General features: G+C 45.7%; 1 protein-coding gene across 1 annotated transcript in view; it reads right to left on the bottom strand.

Annotated features, from left to right (window-relative positions):
* Positions 1-24,641, bottom strand: part of LOC108086608 (Krueppel-like factor luna) — a 119,102-nt gene that overhangs the window by 2,299 nt on the left and 92,162 nt on the right. The window contains exons 3-4 of the mRNA XM_043208334.1: positions 5,563-6,901; positions 5,317-5,463 (exon numbers count right to left, since the gene is read on the bottom strand). Coding sequence (XP_043064269.1) covers positions 5,317-5,463; positions 5,563-6,901 — 1,486 coding nt within the window. The remainder of the gene's footprint in view (positions 1-5,316; positions 5,464-5,562; positions 6,902-24,641) is intronic.

Raw genomic sequence — 24,641 nt, 5'->3', positions numbered from 1 at the left:
CGCCAAAAGCCAGCCCGCGCAGCGCAGGATCCAGGACCAAATACAGAACCAGAGCCAGAGCCAGAAACATAGCCAGAAAACGGAGCCAGAATCCGAATCAGAAACAGAAACAGAAACAGAGCCATGGCGAAAAGCAGCCAGCCGAAAGGAAAAGGAAATGCAGAAGTTGTAATTTCACACAAAGCAAAAAAAAAAAAAGAAAGAAAGAAAGCAGAGAGACCTAAAAATGCGAGGGCCAGAGCGAGAAAGACCTGAATAGAGCGGGGTGTAAGCCAGGCCCAGTGCCAGAACACACTGAAAAAATACAAAACCGAGCCCCACAGACCTCCGAAAAAAAATGGGAAAATTATTTCAGTTTAAAAGACAAACAGCAGCCGAGGCAGGAAATTGCCGCCGTTGCTGCCGCTCCAGCAGCGGCAAAAAAAAAAAACCGAAAGAAAATGGAGCGAGATAACCGGCAAGTAGACGACGACAGCCAAGAAAAATGCATAAAGCTGAGTGGAAAACTTTGTAACGCATACCACACACACACACACACACAGAGATACACGCACACACGCACACATAGACTTGGCTTAAAACTTAATGCATGCGGAAATGTGTGATATTTCCGTGCTCAATTTCACATTATGCACTTGCGGCTTTCCTCCCATTTACCCCGGCCATTTTCCCCGAGCCAACCCTTCCGTTGACCGGAGCTTGGACTTGCCGGCTGTCTTAATTTCCATTTGTTTACACTTGGCCATAGCTCAAGTCGTTTATGTATCTGTGTGTGTGTGTGTGCAGACTCGCTTATGTATTGGTGGGTAGTATGTAAATGCGGGCTGTGATAAATATGTTATTGATTATCCCGGTCCTTGAATAAGTAACTAATATTTCTTTTTAATTTCTTTATAATTCTTCTTGCTTATAAGCGAGTTATTAACTGATTTCACAGTGAATATGCTGGCGAATATCTTTGGGATTCTGTTTGGTGGAACTCTGCTTCTGTTTGTGAGCATAATGTGAATGTATGTGGGCGACTGCCACTTGCACTTTGGCATGTTGTCAGAACTGTTTGGGAATCGAAGCATTGGCAATAAATAAACGAGTGCACACTCACACATATCGTTGTCTTTGGCACTTTGTTGGCCGTACTCCTCCCTCGCTCTTTATCAGTTTTTCCCCGTTTCTGAGTTCGCTTTTCCCTGGCCTTCCCTTGCAGTCCTTTCGGCTGTGTAAATCAGCGTCAAATGCACAAAGTGCAGGCCCAGAGATCTAGGATGCGACCCCCAAGAGTCTCGTATTGAAGTGCATTTAAACGGCAAAAGAGCTGGCAGCGGGCGGTCGGCAAACCGAGGGGCAAAAGCAGCGATAAAGCACCCAAAATGGCCGTGTTATCTGGCCATTGAAGTGGCCCGGCCAAACGAAACGAAACCAAAAACGAAATGAAACCGAAACGAGCCAACAACAAAATGTTAAGCCGATAAGACTGACTAATTGTATACACTTTTTGGGATATTAAGTTAGATTCTTTCCACAACAAGCGATATACAAGCAATACGATAGAAGGGAAAGAAAATAATATAATATTCTTTTGGAAACCATAGCTTTAATATAAAAACTAAATTGATTGTCAAGCAACCAAGCTAAAAAACATATTAAATAAATAATCACATATGATTTAAAAATAAACCCTTGTTCTCTAAGCAATTGTTACTATTCTTCCCTATCCTTTTTAGATGCACTCTGTGGACAACTCCCCATATTTTGCCATTACTCAGGTCCTGGCTATTGGCCATTACTGCGGGCCAGGCCAAAAAGCGAGCCATGGCGTGCATGTGGAACAAGATAGGCAGCTGGCCTCCCAGCGAAAGCGGGCAGCTCTTTAATTAGTTTTCATGGCGAGTCATCTGAGCTGACATTGTTAGCTTCGCGATGGAATGGCGGACCTGGACCTGGCCAAAAAGCCAGCCAATCGGCAACTGGGTTAAGCGATTTTCGCCTGCTTTTATTTCCCCCAATCGCGCCGAGACGTCGCCATGTTAATTTATTGAGCCGAACGCAGTTAAAACTTAACCTCAGCCGTTTGTCTGTATATACTCTATATATATATATTGATAGCTTCAGCTGCGATTCTGTGCCACTGGCAGGCCATAAAGCCGGCACTTGTAAATTGTTTAAAGGCAATAAGGAGGCGGCCACCAAGGAGAACCAACTGCGATGACTGCAGCCGCTTAGCAAAAGGGAGCGGCGAATGGAGCCAGTTAATATTTTATAAATTTCACTTGGCGCTGGGTTTTAATTTCAGTCGGCAATAGGAAAGAATGCACTGGCGGGAAAACGCCGGCACGGGGGAAAATAGCTGAGGAATCTCTTTTCCTCGGTGGCTTGGCCCTTTTCCTTTTTTTTTCCCCCATTTTTTTCTTATGGAGCTGCTCGATGCCTTCTCGGCTTTTGCACTCAACACAATTTTTATGGTCTGTTTGCGTCTTTTCACTTGATTGCACTTGTAATCTTTTCTTAACGGCTCCGGCGTCTCGAGGTTTTTCCCGGTTTTTCGCGAGCTTTTCCAGACTCTGGTTGCATGCAGCTTTGGCATTTTTATAGCCGCCTGCGCTTAACTAATTGAAATCGTTTGTGGCCAAAGTTTGCCAAGCAGCATTTTATTTCGCCGAATGTCGCTTTAATTGATATTCAATTGCGCCGATATATTTCTCTCATGTATATGTATGTGTGTATGTGTGTGTGTGGGAGTGTGTGTGGCCAATGTGCTTGAATGGCTTTCTAATTAAATGGTGACGGCAACATGCAAATGGAAACGGTCGAAAGCCACAGGAGGAAACGCAGGAAGTGCGCTCGAAAACCCAAATCAAATTAATTTCACTGTCTGTTTCGCCCAACCAGCCAACCAACCAACCAGTCAACCAACCTCTCGTCCTGGCGAAAATGTTCAAGGACACTGTTTGGCAACTAAATAATAGCTCGTCATCAATTATTCGCATGCGTCCGCTTTTCGAATGCGACAACATTTAAAGAACGCTCCGTCTAGGAGCCTCTCTAATGAAATTCTCCGCTGAGCTTCATTTGCCATGCAAAAAACGTAATTCATTAGGTTTTCTTTAATTTAAAAACCTCGCCTGGTCTCCATGGTATCATTAAAATAATTACGTTTTCCTTTTTCGCCCAGCTCCTTTCATAACATTTTTTTCGTTTTTTTCTCGTTTTTTTTGGCTGGCTGGCTTTTTATGGCCAAATCAAATGTTTCAATCTTATCGCCGGGCCAACACCTTGGCTTTTGATTTATTGGTCTCCCTGGACTTCCCTATCTGCCCTGCTGCACTTCCAGTAGTTGAACATGTGTAATTAATTAAAAACTCCTCAGGTTCAAGGCAAACTATGGAAGTTTGTCTGGGAAATTAGCACTTAAAGCTGTTGAGGCAACAAAACAATGGGCAAACTCTTTAAAATTTAGTTGGGTCTTTCGGTTTGGCTTGGCTTGGCCAAGATAAACTGAAAATTATGAGCAAAAACTTTAACTGTTATGGATTTTTATTGAACCAAAGGCTTTTGGCTTACTTGCGGCCGAGGCAAACAACAAGGGCGGCCGGGTCCGGAATTGAATGTTAATTAAAATGTTAAGCTCCGCCGCCGGGGGCCAAAGTAAATTTATAAATTGAGCAATATCCTGCGGCTGTCACAGAAAGTTGTTGCTGTTGACATTTGCCAGAAAGGCAGGGCGAATATTCCCCTCAAAGCCTTGAGCCGCACATGAATCTTGCTTATGTGCTGATGATGGCCACGCCTTCAAGGGGCCTCCATTCAGCTGGGAACAGAGCAACTTTGACCAACATTCGGCCACTGGGCACTGAGCAAACAAACCCAACCCCCCATTTTCAGCCATTGTCGAGTTGAGTGAGAAATATCCGAGGCCCGAATTTCATTTGCCGGCAAAACATGCTGGGCTTGCAAAGAACCAAATGGGACTAAAGACTGGGGACTTGGGCAATGCTTGGCCAAAAACACTTGCATGCATAAGTAAACAAGTCCACACAGAGCTGGTTATAATACCCATTTCTCATCCAGGGTATATTCGATTCGGATACGAAAACGGGTCAAAAGTCAGCCTCCTTCTGTGCGAACTGTTTGGCAAAGGCATTGCAAAATCATTTGCCTGGCATTTGAGTGTGTGCCAAATGATTTGTTGGCCGCCCCAAGAAAACTGACAAGCCAAAACAAAGAATGAATCTACCAAAATCATAAAGCGGAGCGAGACCAAAATTCTCAGAGTGCACATGAAAAAATATTTGCTTGTTATGGTACGTATATTATACCTAATTAATTAAAGATTGATTTCAAGCAGAAAGTTTTCTTCTAGTTTATACTTTAAATTACCAATATAATTCACAAATATAAAAAATAAATCAATTACTAGTAATATTTTAAACTTTTCTGTGTGGTGAATCCAACTGAATGCGCACAAATGTTGTTCGCCGACAACTGCAAACTTTTTTCTGCCCACTTTTTGGCAGAACTTGAAATGGATTTGGTTTTCTATTTTATGGGTTAAGTGTTCGCTGGCAGAGCTCTTGTAAGCCAACACACGCACACACACATCCGCTTTCTGTGGGGCACAAATCAATAGATTTGCTCTCTCGTGTTCGAATGTGGTCGTAATAAAATTACATTTCAACGCATACCACACATACACACACACAAACACACACAAATACATAGATGGCTGTGCGTGTGACCAATATTTCATGTTTGAATTATGCGATTTTTATTGAAATTTCAAGCAACGTCTGCTGTCAGGCGATGAGGTTGTTTTTGGTGCCCAATTGCCGGTGGCCGAGACCGGATGATCCTGCCACTCTCCCCATCCCTTTCCCCTCCCCCTCCCCTTGCAACATCCCACCCATTTCATGTTTTTGCCGGGCTTTGCCACCGCGACTGCAAGTCTGTGGCAAGTGGACGTGGTGGACAAAGGACGGTGTCGGTCAAACAATGCAACATGTCACTCCGGCCTGTCCGAGGGAATTCTGTCGGGGACATTGTTGTCGCAGCCCTCTGATTTATTGGGCCAACAGGAGCAGGAGCAGGAGGAGGAGCAGGAGCAGGTGAGGTTGCAGGTTGCAGGTTGCATGGTAGGTTGCATGCGGCAGTCTGAGGTTTTTCGGCCTCTCCCCGTGGCACACGCTTTTAATTGCCGACTGTGGCAGTTGGAAATTCAGATCTGTCAGTTGCACATCTCACACACAAACACACACACACGCATGTACTCCTCAGTTCATTCATATTTTTGGGGAAAAAGGGGCAATCCCCCATCACACTCACCTGTGTGCGTTCTTTGGTGGGCCTTCAGGTGCGAGCTCTTCGTGTAGACTTTTTTGCAGCCCAGAAATTGGCACTTGTGTATCCGCCGCTTGGCGTCCGGGCTGTGATCGCTGTGATGTTGGCGCGGGTGGTGCGATTTCGAGGAGCCTGCGGTTGCGAAACAACAAAAACACACACATTCAGGGTTAAAGGTGAAGGGTTAAGAGTGTTGCTGCACAAACTGGGTCAAGTTTCGACCAAACTCACCGTTCGATGACTTTTCAGCGCGTTGCGCGAGCACCTGTTGCTGCGATGTCGCCGTGTTGCTGCTGCCGCTGGTGTTGCTGCTGCTGGAGTTGCCGCTGTTGCTGCTGTTGTTGTTGCTGCTGCTGTTGGCCGCTGCACTCAGCACGGCTGCCACATTGGCATTGCCGTTGTTCTGCATCTGAATCACGCGGGCCAGGCTTATGCCAGCCGCTCCCGGCTTCCCGTTGGCCGTTGTAAGTCGAACGATGGTGCTGCGCGGAATGTTGCTGTGTGTCGGCTGGTCGCCGTTGCTGCTACTGCTGCTGCTGCTGTTGCTGCTGATGCTGCTGCTACTGCTGCTGCTGCTGCTGCTGATGCTGCTGGTGCTGCTGCTGCTGCTGATGCTGCTGCTGTTGCTCTTGGGCGAGTTGCTGCCATTGCTGCTGTGGCCGAGGGCCTGCGGCGATATGCTCAAATGCTGGACGGCCAACTGCTGTTGCTGCTGCTGCAGTTGCGTCATTGTGGGATTGCTCTGGCTGGTGAATCGTAGGATTGCTGTTGCGGGTGTGGAGTTGCTCGTCTGCTGTACAGGTCGCTGCTGCTGCTGATGTTGCTGCTGTTGTTGCTGTTGCTGCTGTTGTTGCTGTTGTATCAGCGCCGCCAGATCGTTGGCCTCCAGCTGCTGGGCGTAATTGTGGCTGCGGAGGGTGGATTCTGGCGAAGAGGGCGGCGTCAGCGTGGGCAGCACAAAGTCCTGAACGTGCCCCAAGTGCAACCTCGCACTGCTGCCCTGGTGGCTCTTGGCCTGCACCACTCGCACTTTGATCCCCGGCGCCGAACTGTTCCGGGAACTCACGGTGATGGTGCTGCCGCTGCCCAAACTGCTCAGCGGACTCGCAATGATGTTGCTGCTGTTAGTGCTGGTGTTGCTGCTGGTATTGCTGTTGCTATTGCTATTGCTGCTGCTGTTGCTGCTGCTGCTGCTGCTGCTGGTGGGCGTCATGTTGCCCGCACTGCCGATGCTGGGATTGGGGGAAATGGCCGAAGGTGGAGCCGCCAGCAACACACTCAACTTGTCATCGCAACCGACTTCGTCGTCCTCCTCGTCGATCCGCTCCTGCTTCACCATCACCGAGCAGCTGAGCCCCTGGGAGCCGTTGCTGTCCCAGGAGATCCCCGAGCAGATGGACGAGAGCGAGGAGGTCGTCGAGATCGTGTCCAGGTGCTGCTCCTTGATCTTCAGCTCCTCGAGCAGGCGGGCGGGTGCGGAGAATATGTCCCAGGCGTTGTCCAAATTGCTGTGTCGCTTCTTCTGCAACTTGGGCTCGTCCCGCAGGTAGCGCTCCAGTTCGTAGCAGGTCTGCAAGGGAGGAGAAGAGCAGAAGGTGAGAGTTCATGAAAAGTCGGTCCATTAGGGCGCAACAAGGTTAATGGGGAAACTGTTTTGGTCCTGGTTCTGGCTCTGGGTTGGTCCAATTCAATTTGCCCGGCGTACACATTGCCGGAATTTTCGAGCACATTAAGCCGATAATTTAGGGACGCTGCCCGCGGCCAGAAACATAAACATAAATTTCAAATTATGCCTTTATGCCTGGCGCAATTACAGGTAATAATTTTGCGCATTGAATTTATGGCCAGTTGCATACTTTTTGGGGCGCCCGACGTCGCTTAATGGAGGCGACAATAAAGTGCACATGAAATTGGGTGGTTTGGGTTGGGTTGGCTGATGGTTTGGGTTACCCCCAATTCCTTTGATCTGCGGACTCGTTTCGCAACTCGTTGCACGTGAAAGTGCACACGGTAAACAGCAAACTGCAAACAAGCCGCCGGCACTTGCCACGCCCCTTTGATGCAACGCATTCAATATACGAGGAAACTTATTTAAGGGGCAAGGTGGCAACATCGAGTGGGTTCGAGTATGTGTCTCTTAAAGTCACCCACAACAAATTGAAGGCACATGACGGGCAATTTGCCCAGTCATTTGTACAGAACCTTTTCGGAGGCATTCCAATTTGATTGGGGGTGCCAACAAATCTTATTAAGGGCGATGCAAAGCGCCGAGTAAAAAGCCAATGAGGCGGAATAAGCAGGCACATCAGCAAAATATGGAAAGAGAAATGGGGGAAATGGGGGAAATGGGGAAAGGGGAAGGAGAAAGCCCCTTTTGACCATTTTTACGGCTCACACATGCCCGCCGCGTAAATCACTTTAAGTGTTATTTCAAGAAAATAATTGCAACACATAAATTTCCACAACCCTTTTCACGCGACTCGACTCGTCGCACGGAGAACAGGGAAAACTATAATGGTTTATGAATCGGGATAATGGCCAAGGGGTGCTGGGATCTGGCTTAGACTTTCGGTTTTGGCCTCAGCACATACAGCATGATTAATGGGCGGCCGCCGCTGCCGCAGCTTCTGCTGCTGCCACTGCATTTCCCCGCCGCTTTTCCTTTATTTTCACTCAGACAATGCAGGCGGCGAAGTGGGGGGATGTTCAATCTTTGAGCAGAAATCTAAATAAAATGTTACATGCGCGCAATGCAAAAGCAATTTGATATATTGTCTCGGGGGTGGCAGGTAGTCGAAATGGGAAATGGGGAAAGGGGAAAGGGGAAAAGGGGGGAAGGTACTATCAAAAATGGCATTTTGATTTATGCGCTGGCGCTTTCGCTGCTCCCGGCGATGCTGCAAACAAATCACGTGAGCCAACAGGCCAAAGATTAGACGCGACTTTCAAATTGCTGCTGGCAAACAAGGACTCCACTCCACTCCCCCTCCAGATTTAGCTCAACTTGGGTGGCTGCGGATTCACCTGATTGATGGCCAGCGGGTGTGCAGTTCAGGACCCGGCCAATTTGTAAAAAAGCCAAGCCAACTTCGTCGGTTGGCCGGCAACAACAACACAACACACGTTGCCAAAACAATATTGCGCCATGTTAAAACTCAATTATTAAGCTAATTATGATGCGTTATCTCACGCTCGGTAATTAGTATAATTAGTGTTAGTTGCCAGGACGGCCGGTATTGTTTGTTGTATTGCGAAAAAGCGCTTGGCTAGTTGGATTTAAGCCAACAACTAAATGCGAGGATTTTAATTAAACTGAAAACCGCATGCAGATACTGCACGCTTTGCGGGCGGTGAAATTGGTTCGCAAAATGCGAATTATTATTGATAAGTGCAAAATCTAATTGCAACCACTTGCCGACCGTCAATTAGAAATGCACAGCAGTCTCTGATCGGCTTTAATATGAAAATGTGTGTGCTAATATTTCATTTCCCCAAAGTGAAGCACAGATTAAACGAAAACAGCAGAGTAGTTGGTTTTATGGGAAATACTTCGGTACCTATATGTTAAATAATATCCGCAATTCTGGCTAACAACCTGCATGTATGTATATAATTATGGATATTGACGGTTTTCCTACTTAAGCCCTTAACAACAGCAACAACGAGGAGGGTTGAAGACTAAGAAGAAGAAGAACACTTGGCAGCAGATTGAAGAGGGCAAAAGTTGGCTCTTTGTTGTAATCAACATAATTATTGTTGGCACAAAGTTCTGCGCGAAGGAGAAAACATTTTTCTGTCATGTGTGTGTGGGAGTAAAACTTTTCTACTTTTCTTAGAAAAACTTTTTTTTCTGCTGTTGCTCATTTGTGTTTAATAGAAATTTATTTGCCCGCCTTTGGATGTGTGCGTGTGTGTGAAGGTACAAATCCCGAATACGGTATACTGGTACGGGTGTCACTCGATGTATGTAACTGGGAAACTGGGAAACTGGTGCGAGGGCGACGACAAAACACTTTTGCGCACTTTTTCCCAGCAATTTATGTCGCTCCACTTTGGGCCACATAAAAATCTTCATTTCCGTGGCGTTTATTTGCCGTCTGCCTTGTGTTTCGTTTTCTATTTCTATTTCTGTTCCAGCTCCTGTTTCTGATCCTAAATTGTGGTTCTCCATTTCCCATTTCCCATCGCCTTTCCTTTCCTTTTTTATTTTTTTTTTCACTTTCTGGTCCTGTGCGGTGGAATTGTGTTTTAACTCTGAGCTGGTTTATGCGCTGCACTTAGGCGATGTGGTGACAGCTGCGGTTATTAAAACCTGCAAATTGTATTTATATCCCCGGGCAAAGTGGAACCAAGATTTTGACAAGCCGGAAAAAAAGAATAGACATATTTCGGCATAAATTTATTGGCTCACAGATTACCGGGACGGCAAAGAGATATTGTGCAGATACGGAAAGTGGAGGCAAGGCGATGTTATCCCCACTTTTAGGCTAAGCAAATTATAGAAGGAAGTTGAAGGCGAGACGAGGGAAAAATGCAGAGGAATCCTTAAATTTTAGCAATTATCTAACCACAAATTGTTTGCCTAGTCTAGAGCATTTGAGTTCTCGAGAGGATTCGAGGAGGTGGAGGTGGAGGAGGAGAACTCCCATTGTGTGGGGCTCGGGCAAATAAAATTTTGAGCCAAACCGGATGAAATGAAATGTTTGCCCAAGGACCAAGCGATCCAGGACTTTGGTGGCAAATTGAATTTGGCCACAGCAAATAGAGTCTGTCATTTTCCCCGGGTTTTCAAAGTGTGTGTTTGGGTGTGTGTGGGTGTGTGTGTGTGCCCACACATGCTAATGTAAAATAAAAGCATGCGATTAAATTTAATTATCTAGCATGTTTATTAAAGTCCACAAATGCGATATGGCAGTCGGGGGTAGGAATCGCACAATTGGGAGAGATTTGGAGTATTTGTCTGCTTGGAATACACACACACACACACACACTGACTTTGGGGCAATCCCCGCGGGATGCCACGCCCCCGGGCAACCGCCTTGGTGGGCGGAACATATTTAATTATGTGTGTAATTGAAAAAGACGCAACGGCAGTTAAGGAACATACGCATGCCTCAAAGAAAAGCTGTTGGGGCTGCGAGAAAAATCAAGCCGTGACTATTATGCGGCACATGTCTGCCAAGTATCCTGGATGTTCTGGATGTCCTGGATGTTCCTGGTGTCCTTGGTGTCCCGCTGCGATTTCAGTGCGTGTGTGTGAGTGTCTCCGCGGTGCGTGTCTGTGTATTAGAAAGACATTAGCCGACGCCAGCGGGCGGCAATCGTCCTGTGGTTACACGAAAGCGAAGGACTCAAGCACCAAGGACTCGGGACTCAGGACTCAGGACAAGAAGCATCTGCCATTGCCGAAAAAGCGCTACACAAATACAATTTTGGCTTCTCCGCCGCCGCCGCCGCCTGCATTATGTCATTTAATGAGCCATAATTCCAGCGAGGGCCTTAAGTCCTCGCCCCTCAAGGGAAATGTTCGCCGAACATTTTTCCGTTCTCCATTTGTGTCTGTCTTGCTGGCTGCCTCCATTTTGAAAGTTTTAATGAACGAAACGTAATGAAATTATGCCGACAATTAATGCCGCTCGAAATGGAAGCCAAGAAGGCACTTTAAGATGGCTTTTTCTCTTAAAGATGAGCATTGGATATCGAATTGGAATATTAGACAGACAGATGCTCTTCCATATGAAATATTGTATGTTTAAATTTGAAACAATTAAATTGTTTACAAGAAACTTTCAAAAAATTAACTTTGAATTTTAATCCAGACTAATCTCTTCTTAAAACATTTAATAGCCCACAAATCAGTGCAATTATTGCAGGTGTAATATTGCCAACAAATCTCTCACTCACTGTCGCAAATATTACAAATATTGCACTATATGGTATGCCTTACATATTTATATCTGAACACACATGCCGGGAGATTACACACAGATTGATACGTTTCGTGTGTCGTTTGGATTGCAACTATTGTTTTCAATTTACGTCCTGCTGCGCAGCTCCAACTCCTTCCCCAATCCCACCGAAAGTCCTGAAAATCCTGAGACTGCCAGCGATGCAGCTCCTTGTTATCTGGCTGTCAGCTAAGTGACTTCTTAATACGGGGAGATTGCGGGGGGCAGGGGGCAGAAAGTGGCTGCAATCTCTGGAGTTGTAAGTGCAGCAGCAGCAACAATATCAGCCAGTCACTAGTCACTCGATTTGGCAATAACAATAAGCCAGACAAGGAGCTGTGGGCTAACAGGGAGGTTGGCGGGGTAGTTGAATGGCTCTTGGCCATCGAGAGGTGACAGGCGACAGGGGCAAGGACGCAGCAGGATAATTGAATTATTGGCATTATCACTGCATTTGCACTTACACCCGAACACGCTGCCACCATCCCCTCTCCTTTCCTCCCAACTCCCTTCTCCTACCAACTTATTCCAGCCACATTACAAAGTGTAATGCGTTGATTTACTTGACCTGCCCCGCAGAAAGCCCGCTGCAGTTGTTTGCCAGTTTGTTTGTTTGTTTTCGGGTTGGAAGTGCACTTAAGCAACTGAGCTGGAGGAGAGTCGGGAAAAGCATTGCATAATTCCGGGCATTATGCTAATTTCCGAATGGAATGGAACTTCGACACACAAACACACACAAGTAGTTCTGCTTCAAAGGAGCACCAGGAGGACAAGGAGGATCACTTTCGCCAGGAGCGGAATCTCTGCTTTTAAGGCAGCGCCAATCGAAGGACTCTCGAGGACGCGCCACCGAAAAGTGTCTCCTCGAAAAAAGTAGTAAGAAAGTGGCTGTGGGGCAACTAATGCGTTGTACGCGCCGCTGAATTTAAATGAGGAATTAATGCGTACATTATTTCCAACCCTGCTCGACTGCGGCATCCCTCCTCAACTCAACCTTAGCGCAACTCAACTCCTGGCTACACAAACATTTTGCCACTTTCCACTTGCCACATGCATTGTGTGCCTGCCGCGTTTCGCTTTCGTTACGATTTCGGTCTTCCTTATTTTCTTTCTTGATTCTTTTTTTTTCGCTTTTCGTTTTCGCCGCCTGCCTTGGTTCGATTACGAGGTCCTTGGGATCCTTATTCCTCCCCCTCCCCACCACCCACCCAGCGAAACTCTGCCCCCGCCATTAGCTTTAAACTTGATGTTATTTGTGCGGCAGAGGCAAATTGCGATGGCTTTTCTTGTTGCCGCCTGCTTCGCTTTACGCTTCGTTTTGTCATTTTGCGGCATGTTGCCGCCTTGGCCCGGCCTAAATGACACTTTGCCCAAATGATGACGCTGACAATGATAATAAATAAATTTAACGCACTTCAAGTCGCAACGACCGGCTCGCGCCCCCCTAAAAAAAAAGCTGAAGCCAATGTCATTTGCATTTTATTTTTTGTTTTTCCTGTTTTTTTTTTTTTTTTTGCCTTCCTGCTGCCGCTGCTGTGTAACCAAAATTGAACTTTATTAACGGCCGAGTGTTTCTATGTTGTGGTCCATATTGGCGGCATTAAAGTCCGGCTGGAAGTTTAAAACACTGTGACGGCTTATCGGAGCTGTTCTGGTTGGACTGGTACGAGACTAAATCGAGAGCCAGAAACAATCACAATTTGCACATGACTGCCTGGGAAAGTGCGCCTGTGTGGGCACTCTGTTGCAATTAAGAGTTGCAGCCACAATTCACCGACTACTTTGAGTCGAAACAATCGATGGCATTGACCAAATGCCCCGGCTACATCCACTTAGTAGGCAATTACATTTGGAGAACATTCCTAGTCCTCCGTCCGGATTGAAATCGGAATGGGAATCGAAATCATAAGCCGCACACACACACACACACACACGAAATTATTTAACACATTTAGAGGCGGCCACAAAATGCGCACACTCACATTCAATCGGAAGGACCGCACACATGTCCTGGTTCAGGACCTCATCCCCGGTTGTCAGCATCAACGACACAGAGATTGTAAAACGTATAAAATAAAGACAAAAGCTTAATAACTGGACTCCCCGACAGGACTTCTTCCACAGCTGCCGTCCTTGTGTGACAATAAAAACTAATTTTTTGGGTCGCATTAAAAGGGATACACGTAAATGACAAAATAAGCACACACATACACACATATACACATTTCGGGTTGTCTGAGTTTCTGGGGAGCCCACAAAACTGTCGAGACGAAAAATGCAATTTCTGTGGTTTTCATTTTTACGGCAGACCCGTAGATGAAAGCCCTTCCCCTCCGAAAGAGCGAAGGTGGAACATTTTCTGTGTCTATTATGGCATTGAATGGATTTTGTGCTGATTCCCCTGATCCCAACCAGCTCCATTCCCCCCTTCCTCCCCCTCTTCCTCGCCAGAAATCCACAATCCACTATCATCTTTCAGTGTCTGCTTAAGTGTTTGTCTAACATTTTGTGGCTTATAACTATCATGGCTTATGATATTGACCCAAAACATGTTTAACAACGCATTTTGTCTGTGCACAAAAACCGAAAAATGTTTCATTTTATATACGGAAAGTGTGTGTAATGCGTAATGTGTATGTGTGTGTGTGGTGTGTGCGTGTGCGTGGGGTTTACGTTTAGTGAGGGGTTTATCGGCTCAATCCATCGATTGCTGGTTGGCAGGACACAAAGGGAACAGAAGCGAGAGAGAGAGGTGACCCAACATAAATAGGAAATTTGTACACAAAGCAGGTTTTTTCCCGACAATGTCGCCCGATAAAAGTAATAATATAAGGAGCGGATAAATGGGGAACATGGGGAGCTCCTCCGTAACAGCAACATGTGTCCGTGTCCCGAAAACTTAATTGCTGGCAAACTATTCCTACTGGGGAGTAGGCCAAATGAAATGGAATTACACTAAACAACCGAGTTTAAGGTCAAGTTTTTCGGGCCCCGTTCAGAGAAGGGACAATCAAATAATGGCAACAAGCTAAATAGCATTGCTGTGCGACCAGCAGCTTCAGCAGCAAAAGTTCTCTTGCCGAATGCAAAGCCAACAGAAATGGACAAAGTTTCCCGCTTCCCTTGGCAGCAGAGATTACGTAACAAGAGTGCCAAGGAATAGGATAGGAACATGGCCATAAAGTTCACTTAGGATGCCTTCTCCGTTCCCGGACAATCCCCTCTTCCCCCGAAAATTTGCATACACACACAGAAAGCCTTTAGTCCGGGGGAACCGAACAGAACAGAAAAACCGGACAAAAGTCGGACGGAGAGGAGCTTGTAGCCCGTTCGTTAACTAAAATACGATTGTATTTTATGCAGCGTGTCATGAAATATGCGACACTGCTTACATTTCATTTACACGCAGTGCGGGTGGATGGAACACACACATTTGCATAGGGGAGGATTCGCCCGCTTTCCCCGCTTTTCCCAACCCCTTTTTGGTGTGCAAAATTTATGCGAGAATTGCGCCAAATGCTGCAGTTGACATCGACCATCCAGAAATTGGCAAATATTTGACCGCTTTGCAGTCGGCATTTGCAATTCTATTGCCTGGCCCAAAGGGTCCTGCGAAGAGATAAGGAAGCGGAAACCACAGGATACACAGGCTGAGCTGAGCCGAGTTGTCTTTAAGCCGACACTCGCATAAAAGTGGCCATTAGTTGCACTCCATTTAACCGGGAAAACGAAAAAAATCCCCCTTTCTTTCTGTGGCCAAAGGAGTGGAGTGGCGTGGAGTGGAGCGAAGGATATAAAAAGCCGTAACAGGTGAAACAAGGACGAGGCAGCCAGAAATTGTGTAACAAAATGCTACGGCATCGCCTCATTCGCATTCATCAGCCCTCGTTTTTAATCCATTATGTGTCGGCGACATAAAGATTTAATGAATCGTAAACCTGAGTAATTGCCATCGCAGCCAGCAACAGGTAGCTCCTGGTTGGCCAAGGATTTAACTTGGCTAAAAGGGGGAAGGGAAACGAAAGGAGTTCCCGTTCATTGATTTCCTTGAGTGCACAGCCGTATCAGCTTGCAGTTTTCTCAGCTTTACTGCCAGGGCAACCACTCGTAGTAAATCGCTGCAGAAGAAGCAAGAAAACCCAATAAACAGAAACACAAAGTACTCTGCGCCAGCAGGTGAAGCCATGGAAAAGCGGGCGAGTTGTTGCCACAAGCTTTCAGCCAATGCAACTGGTGTCCATTGAACCCCGGCAATTAACAACTGCCCAGTTTAAGCCCAACAAAATCTAAGCACATCAAAATTCAATTCAGCTCCACTACAAAGCCTCTCTCCCCCAAAAAAAAACCAAAAAAAAAGAAGCAATCGAAACAGCTTGAGAGCTTTACCCATTTGTGTTGCACAAAACACAACAGTTTTGGGGCTCGATTGGCAGCCAAGTGACCCTTCCTGTCCATTTCCCCTTCACCTCTCCATTCCCCTCCTGCTCCTGCTGCATTTGGAATGCAGTTGGCCAACAGCAACTAAGCCGATTAGTTGTTGCACTGCCAACGAAACCGAAGCGGCAGCTCCAAAGCTGTTGCTCCATGGCCATTAAAACGAAATTGCAAATACGATTGAGCCTACTTTCTGGCGCTTAAGTGCCAACAATGTCGGTTCAAAAGGTGAGTTGTGTGTGTTGTGAGTTGGTTGGGCTGACAGGACAGGTGTTGCTGCAGTTGTTCGGGGGCCAAAGTTTAATTAATGCACTGGCTCGCTGACACCAAGGCATTCAAAATTTATTTGAGGAGCTTCTGCAGCTCGTGCAGTTGTGAAACCAGAGATGAGCTGTTTGCTCGACACCTACATCACCTACATATACTCGTATACTCAAATACTCGTATTCTCGTATGTTTGTAGGTGAGCCTCATGGATTTTTTCGTCGATGTCCACATCGCTTTTTACGGCTATTTTTGCGGCAATTTTCACCTGTCTACCTGAGCGCCCCTCATCGCTTTTCTATTTTTTAACCACAAACACAGGAATTCTCTGCTCCGCTGCACGGCTCGCCAGCCCTTCCATCCGTGTTTTTCCTCTATCTATTTTTTTTTTGCTGTTGTTTTGTTTTAGTTTTTCCCAACAGCTGCAGCCGGCCCGAAGCTTTGGGTGTTGATTATTGAACAACAAAACGCCGCCGAGACAACCAAAACGAACGAAAGCCTGGATCGGCAGACAGGAGGAGCAACGCAATAAAAAGGGGCATAAAACAACCACAATGTCAGACGGCAGAAATCGAACGAGGATTCGAGGATGTTGCTACCGATGTTGTTGCAATGTTGAATTGACCCCAATCAAGCCGGTTGCTGTTTGCAGATAGCCATTGTTACTGTTGCTGTTTTGGCTCGTTTTACACATTTTCCCCCTGCATGCGCCTCTTTTTCTGGGGTGTAATCGGGTTGGGGGTTGGGAAAATCGAGGAAAATGGGCGGCACGGTGGCATGGGGGCAGCGAGAGCCGCAGGGCAAGCAATTGATATGCTCCGTGAAACTTTATTGCCAACGAGAACGGCGAACGGAGAACGGAGAATTGACCATTGGCCAGCTGGTATTCTCGTTGTTAGCCCTGTTGTTTCTGGTCGCTGCTGCATGCACCATTGAATGCGGTTATTTAGATAAAAGTGCTCGAAATTACAAAACGCCATGGATGCCGTTGCTTCTGCCGTTGCCTCTCTGCCTCTGCCGATGTCGATGTCGACTAATTGAGGCTCTCGAATGGCCGGGGTCCCTTTTAAAGGCAATCTCCGCACTTTAAGCCCGGCCAACAACTGAATAATGCACGAATTTTGGGTCAAAAGCGCACCCAACGAACTTCGGTATGCACAAAAGCCCAAAAGGCAAGCAAAAAAGGGCGCCAAAAAATACGTATACGTATTTAAAGTACTCAAATATATATGTAAATATGTATATACAAATATATATATATTTGGTTCAACAAATGGAAAAGAAACCCCAAAGCCAAAGCGAAGGCAGGGAGGCAGATAGCCACAGTCCGTCGGACCGCAATGCTGAAAAGGAAGTTGCTTAATTAAAAGCGGATATTAGCAATTACAAGCCACAGCCAAAAGGACGAAAAAGGACGAGAAGGGACGAAGGGGATGAAAAGGGAGAGCAGCCGATAGAGGGCAGTTCCAATGAAACGGAAGTAAATGAAATGGCATTGAATGGCAGCCAGATAAACTGTGGGGAAATTAAAAACGCGTATGCCCCGGCAAAAAGAAGGCGAAAGGCGGAAGGCGGAAGGCGTGGCGAAAGGAGGCCAAAAGGACCTCGGACCTAGGAATTGAATGCCGAAAACATGGCATGGCGTCTTTGCCTCGCTTTTCTGGCCTGGTTTCCATTTCGCTTTTGACATTGTCGCGCGCTGCCTGTTTAATTTCACTTTGCCGCCGAAGGAAGCGGATGGAAGCGGTGAAAAAGCCAGAAAAAGGTGCGCCCCCAACATAATTAGGTTATCATCCTGGTCCCGGCACTGGTTTTCGCCCCCTTTTTTTTCCTGGCCCACAAAAGTTGACAACAACAACAAAAGTAACAACAACTGAAATCCTTAACAAGAACGAAACGCAGCGCGTAATTGTTAATGGGTTTTACAGCTCTGTTAGCCCGGATTTTTATACAGAGTATAATTTTTGTTGTTCCGTTCTGTGCTGTTCTGTACCGCTTTTCCCTCTTTCATGTTCTGGCTGCTGTTTTTGGCCCTGATTTATGCTGCGACCCAAATGTACAGGGCAAATAAATTATGCATTAGGTGTGGGCTTTCGGTGGGAGCTTGTTATTTGCCCATTTACCACCTGACCCTGCCGCAGATTCTCTGCGCCGTTGTAATTGAATCGAAATGCTAACAATCCGCCAATGAACATTCATCAGGACATTTGTATATAGGGCCAGAAATCGGAGTTGGTTACTCCATGGGGGTTTGCCACCCCTCTAGCCATTTATCTTTCATTTAGTGCCGCTGGTTCGGCTTCTTGACACTTTTCCCTTCGCCCGTCGAAGCCTTTTTAATACCTTAAATTTGCAACAAATCGCTGACAATAATTCGCACATGGCACTCAACAGGAATAAATTACGAGGACACATTGTAACGCAACCATATGGAAAAAAAGCGCTCGTCTGAAACAAAAGCGAGCACGAAGTGAGTGCAAAATATAAAAAAGGGAGGAAAAAAATGAGGGAAAAAAGGGAAAAGCCCCGTCGTAATGGCGCATCTGTTGAGGAAGGACTTTCCAGCACCGACTTTTCACCACCTCCATCCCGCAGTTTCCATTACCCCGCTCGCTCTCGCTGGGAACAATTGATGGACGTCAGCGCTTCGCTGCCCGAAAAAGAATTATTAAATTGATCGATGGCCATGAAAAAAAATATGCGAAAAGGTAAACTGAATAGCGCTGAAAGGCTTCGGCCAGGTGTCGACAACAAAAGGTGGCAGGCAATTGATGCAATTCCCGCAGCTCCAACTCGATCAAATGTCTGAGAGACAAAGGAGTGAAAATATGACACTGCCAAAAGCTGTAATTTGGGGAATATTTATAGGGGTATTTTTACATATTAAGTATTAACAATAAGTTTTAAAATTAACTGAAATTCATCACTTTATACTGGAATAATCTAAAGAGAGAGATTCCATGCTTTAAATAATTCCTAAATAAAAGATATATTACTCTGATGTTAAACAACCAATTCAAGAATGATGTAGTGCACTTTATCTCGTAACTGAGAACCTAGTTTCAACTACAAAGTGTCCTGCATTCCGCACCATTAAAAGCGGCAGCGAAGCTCTTGGCTTAAGTTCTTGGCCATAGTTGTGAGAGGGAGGGCCAAAGTTTTGCACGTTCGCGGCATAAATTCAAAACATGTCGCACTCATATATGAACCGCCATCCAGCAGCAAGTGGCCCGGCTACGTGGCATGCGGCATTTGGATTTGGATGTTTGAGCGGAGCGCGTGCCTTTGGCCAAAATGTGGGCCAAAACGGGGGAATTATGGACGCGTTACGTATGCGTGACTAGATGCAGGAGCCGTCAGAAAACGAGAACGAAGTGTGTAATTGCACATTACGCTTGTCCTGCCGGCGGCCATGATTCTGCTGCTGCCGCTGCCACTTTCGTTGGCTTTAGCTGGCTTTCATTTCGCCCTGTTAACAAATATTACGTATACGCAGTGCTGGCACAGAAAGCAATTTGGCAAAAGCAAAGTTGTATTGCACCCACACAAGCGTTTTAGGGGGGAAGCGGGTGGGGAAAATGCGGGTTCGCATTCGAGTTGATGAAATTGGAATACATCCAAAATGAAAATTAAATTCAACAATTTGCGGTTGTTTTTAGCTGTTTGTCTGCCGAAAAAAAGGAAACCCCAAACAGAAATGAGCCAAAGGGGGCGTAAAGCCAGGCTATCTTTCCTCCCACTCTTTGTTTGTGTGTGTGAGGGTGTGTGTGGGTGTGTGAGTGTGCATTTACATGCGGAAATGTGCAATTTGCCATTTCTCTGATTGTTTTTTGAAACTCAGCAGCAGCTCGTTCTCGGTTTCTGGCTCTATGGCCAAAGTGAAAGTTTCAGTCAGCATTTCATGCGATACTACTACCACTTTTTTCTCATTCATTTTTTTTAGCTTTTTCTGCTGTTTGCCAGGACAATACAGCAAATTGTTCACGCTCGGAAAAGTGCTGGGTGTTATTGTTTTCGTGGCAACACTTCTACCCGAAAATTAATTGAGTGCATATATTTTTTCACGCTGCGTTAGCTGCGATAGCAGCGATAACTGCAAACAGTCAGAAATCACTAATAAAAAACCCCTCGAAATTGGCCGCTGAAATGAGTTAAATCAAATGTGATTGAGGGCGAAGTCGCGGAGTGAGTCACAGTACACCGGCGGTAATTTAATGGTAATTACGTTTTCAGCATGCCTTTGGCATTCTAGCAAATTTCATTGTTAGCACTAAGCTTTTCCAGCCAGCCAGCCAGCCAACCAACCCACCGGTTCCCACCCGCTTTCACCCACTTTTTCTGCGGCAGAACAAACCGCAGCGGCAATTGCCGTTGTCATTGCTATTGTTGTTGCCGCCGTGTGCCAAAAATTTTTGAAATTTTGCAGTTGTTGCAACTGGCATTGTTTTTTCTCATTGTTTTTGTTGCTATTGTTGCTGCTGTTGTTGTTGTTGTTTTCCCGCTCTTGCGGCAACAGCGAATGCCATAAATTAAGTGCGGCGACAACGGCGACAGCCAGTGCAAAAGCAGCCACATGACAGCGGTAGAACGCAAAAAGGTAATTTTGCGAGTGGGAAAATGCAGTCGAGCCAAAAGCAGAACAACATACAACCTACAACATATAACAACCGAATACCGAAACAACCGAACACCCAAACACCCCAAACCGTTGACAATGGCATTGTGGGCCAGGGCAGCCAAAGCCAAGTAAAATGCACAACATTTGCATCTGACAATTGCTGAGGGACTGGGCTGGCAGACATGTGGAATAATATTATGAACTGCAGGCCGAGAGCAAAATTAATTACGGGGAGAGAGTTCTGAGCCAGATAAAAGTGTCACAGGCACAAAAACTAATTAAGAAATAAATAAAAAATACTTCCAATTCTTTGTTGCCAGCCGACTGAAACTCAGACTAACAAGCTTGAGCAATTACCAAAATAAATAAAAGAATAAATTTAAAACGTCTGAAACTAGAAACGCAAATAAAGCAAAGGAGAGATATATATTTATACAGTTATTTGAAGAGGTAAGATAGTACTTGAATTCATTGATAAAACCAATAATACAGGTTGCACGCTGAATATCCAATCCTAATCCTAATAGTTCAAATTTTAGATTTTAGATAATGAAAAAAAGTTCATTTAAATTTCAGCCATCGCCCTTAATAAAAGAGTATTTACCGGATTTCACAACGTTTGAAAGTGTAAATAATTGAATCGCATGAAAGGAAGCCATCGAGAGCTATGGAGATACAAATTTAAAATGCATCAAAGCATTTCAAATATTTATGGGTCAACATGGAAATATGCCAAAAATATGCGCAGCGACCTCAGTGAATATTTTCAGTTGCAGCAACTCCCTTTCGTCTCCTCTTGTGCAATTTAAATTTTCGTTTAGTCGAAGCTGTCAGTGGAAATTTATATTTACTAACTGCATATTAGACCGCAGACCGAATGCCCGATATGAAGAGCCCTCGACAAAACGAAAATAATTCAACGTGGTGATGCTGCAGCAAAAGCTGCAAAAAAATTATTAAATTGCCTTTCCACACGGAGAGCGAGGCAGGCACGCGGGTTGAGGGGCGGTGTTGCCCTGTGGCATACAGGCAATTTGTTGCATGGCATCAAATATGCAATAAATCTAACTGCTAAATCAACAAACAACTGCAACGCACCACAGAACGACAGACAGAAGGACAGACGGACAGACAGTCAGATAGTTCGGCCCAATAAAACAATGCAACACATTTTTGCAATTGAAATTGTAACTGAGCTGAGCTCAGCTCGATGTGTTCGTGTGTTTGCGAGTGGGCCAGCCCTAATCTGATTTACCATAAAGTCGAAAATGCATAACACTCGAAAGGGGGAGGGGAGTGGGGGGATCGGTCCCCAGAACTAACAATATGTGGCATACACCAGGGCGTTGCATATGATTTCAGCAGCCAAACACCGACAAACACACACGGGAAAGCCGAGGAAGCGGGGGAAAGGTTAGCCCCTTGTAAGCCCCTTGCTTTCATTTTATTTGTCGAGTTTTTTTCTTATTTAGTTAGATTTGCAAATACTTGTACAGAGAAAAAAACAAGAACCTCATGGAAAGAATGCATACATAATAAAAAGCCTGTTGAAACTTTGAATTCTTTGAAAAAAACTAAAATCCCGCATAACTCTGTAAACATTTCTGATAAATATTTGTTTAATAGATTTCATAGCCTCTCCTATTTTCTCTCAGTGCTGCTGGATGGCTCGACATGCAATTTGCTCGTGTTCAGCTGGTTTCACTGGTTGCTGTTGTTGTTCATGCATAAAACATGACAAAGTGCGTTGATGTTGCTATTGCTGCTGTTATTGTTATGGCAAGTTTATTTAGCTTCGTTTTACAAAGTACACCGAAAGTTGAGATTTTATGCAAATTCGCTTATTGCGTTCTACAACAATCAGAGTTTGCCCAAATAAAATAATCCGAATAAATGGAATGTATCGCAATGCAAAAACGCAAACGAGTTCCGAGTTCCATTCCGGACACGCCCACGTCAATTGGCCATAATGTTGGGCATTAGTTTGTTATTGCAGGTAGGTGGCCCGGAAATTCGTTTCGGTTTCAACGGCCACTCAATCGAATTTGCTGACAAATGAGCCAAACGATTTGGCCTGTTAGCCGCTGGCTGATAGCTGATAGCTGATAGCCCAACCGCTAATCGATTTTCCGGCTGGGAAAAACTCTAATTGGTCAACATTTGGTTAGCTTCAATTAGGCTATTGGCCGGGCCAAGTAAAGTGGGAGTGAAATCGGTATGGTATCGCATCCTTCTTCAATTGCCGGAGTTATCATTCGAAGGAAGTTATGCTGTCAAGTGGCTGCTGCCACTCAACTGAGAGCTTTTCCCTGTGTGAACTGACGACTGGAAAAGGTGCGAAAAACAAAGCGGAGCGAAACAAAAGCCCGCCTGTCCGTTCCTCCTGCCACGCCCCCTTTTTGCTCCGAGTGGATTCCGCTGTTGTCTCCTCCGCCTTCGCCTCTGTTTTTGCCTTTGCCTTTGGGTTTTGCAGTACGGTGTCCGGCAATCATTGGCAATTGCATTTGCCAATTGGCAGGCCATCAAGATTAGCAGGAGCAGAACAGAACAGGTGCCTTGTGCAACTTCCACATCGAGTGTCTGTTTCTCTTAAACCTGTGTTTCATCCTGCACTTGGAGAAAAACATGAGAAGAACTAATGGGAGTTGGAAACTTAAATGGTTTCCAAGTTAGATCCTTGAAATAAATGATGATATCTGTTGAACTTCAAATAAACAAAAATAATAGTTCATTTGTACTTTGATTATGCTGCGCATATTTGACTACTATATATTGTAAATATTTGACTACTGAATTTTTATAGATTATTTTCTCCAGTGTATTTTACTCTATCTCCACCAATTTATGCTGCTCTGCCTTGTGTGGAAGTGCATGTGCATCCGTGTGTCCTGAGTGCGAACAAAGGCAGCGCCGAAGAGGGAGTGTTTCGGAGGTAGGAAATTCCCCGACTCGACATGCAATTGTTGCGGCTCAAGTGCAAAACCCTCCCCCTCCCCCACCCACTTCCCCCGCAGGATTTCCCCACCCCCTCCGCCCCTCGCACAACCGCCATCCCCTCTCTCAACTGCGGCTGGAAGTCGTGTTTGTCTTAAGTGTTGCCGGCGATTAACAGTTTAGCCCGGCTTTGTTTGCCTTAAGTGAGCTGCACTAATAAGCCGAGTGTGCATGCAACAATTGACTGAATGACTCACGGCCCGAACAACGAAGAGCCAAGAATGGCGAACGGAAGGCGGAAAACGGAAAACGAGAACGGGAACACGAACACGGGGCTAATGGCCTAAACAAACAAAAGTTTCCGCCGTCGCCCGGTCAATTATTTACCTTGCGGTCGAGGGGGCCAACTCACAAAAAACCAAGAAAAAAAGTGGCAGCCAGATGAAGGGGTCGAAAATTGCTGCAGAAAAACTTGTGCAAATACAGTCAAATTATGAGCCCGTTACGGCATCTTTTTGCCATCCTTTCGCAGGAGTGAAAAAATGCAGACAGACATTTATGCATAATTAAAATGGACACCACGCATGGCTGTATCTCTCACTCCCTGTGTGTAAGTCGAAATATTAATTTCCTTGCTGGGCGCCGAGCTGAGCGAAAAACTATAAACTATGAGAAGCGCCAACGGAACGGGAGAGTCCGCAGGCATGAAAATTTAATTTTAATTAAAAATTGAAATGAATTTTTATTAAACTTTTGTTACTGTTTATGCATAATGCATAATGCATGCGGCGCTGGATCCGATTCATAATCATTACGGCAAATGCGGAGCGGTGCGGAGGAGATGGAGAAACTTTTACCGACCGCCAGGAGACGAAGGCGGCGCTCGTGTTTATGGCTTCTTTAATGAAAATCAAAGTTAATTAAAAGTAACGGCGTGCTGGAAAATGCTTCCATTGCGCCCTTAACAGCCAGCCATTGCCATTTGGCCAGGGCCATTCAAAGGCAGCATAAAAGGCCACCCAGTTTTACCACCCAACCTCCAACCATTTCCCACTTTTCCCGCTCCAGACAGTGCAGTTTTGGCCTGGTCAATAACCGCAAACTGCTCCACA

This window comes from Drosophila ficusphila, unplaced genomic scaffold, assembly GCF_018152265.1.
Source record: "Drosophila ficusphila isolate 14025-0441.05 unplaced genomic scaffold, ASM1815226v1 contig_414, whole genome shotgun sequence".
NCBI lineage: Eukaryota > Metazoa > Arthropoda > Insecta > Diptera > Drosophilidae > Drosophila > Drosophila ficusphila.
Note: the sequence above shows the minus strand (reverse complement) of the source record. Positions and strands in the feature narration are given on the sequence as shown.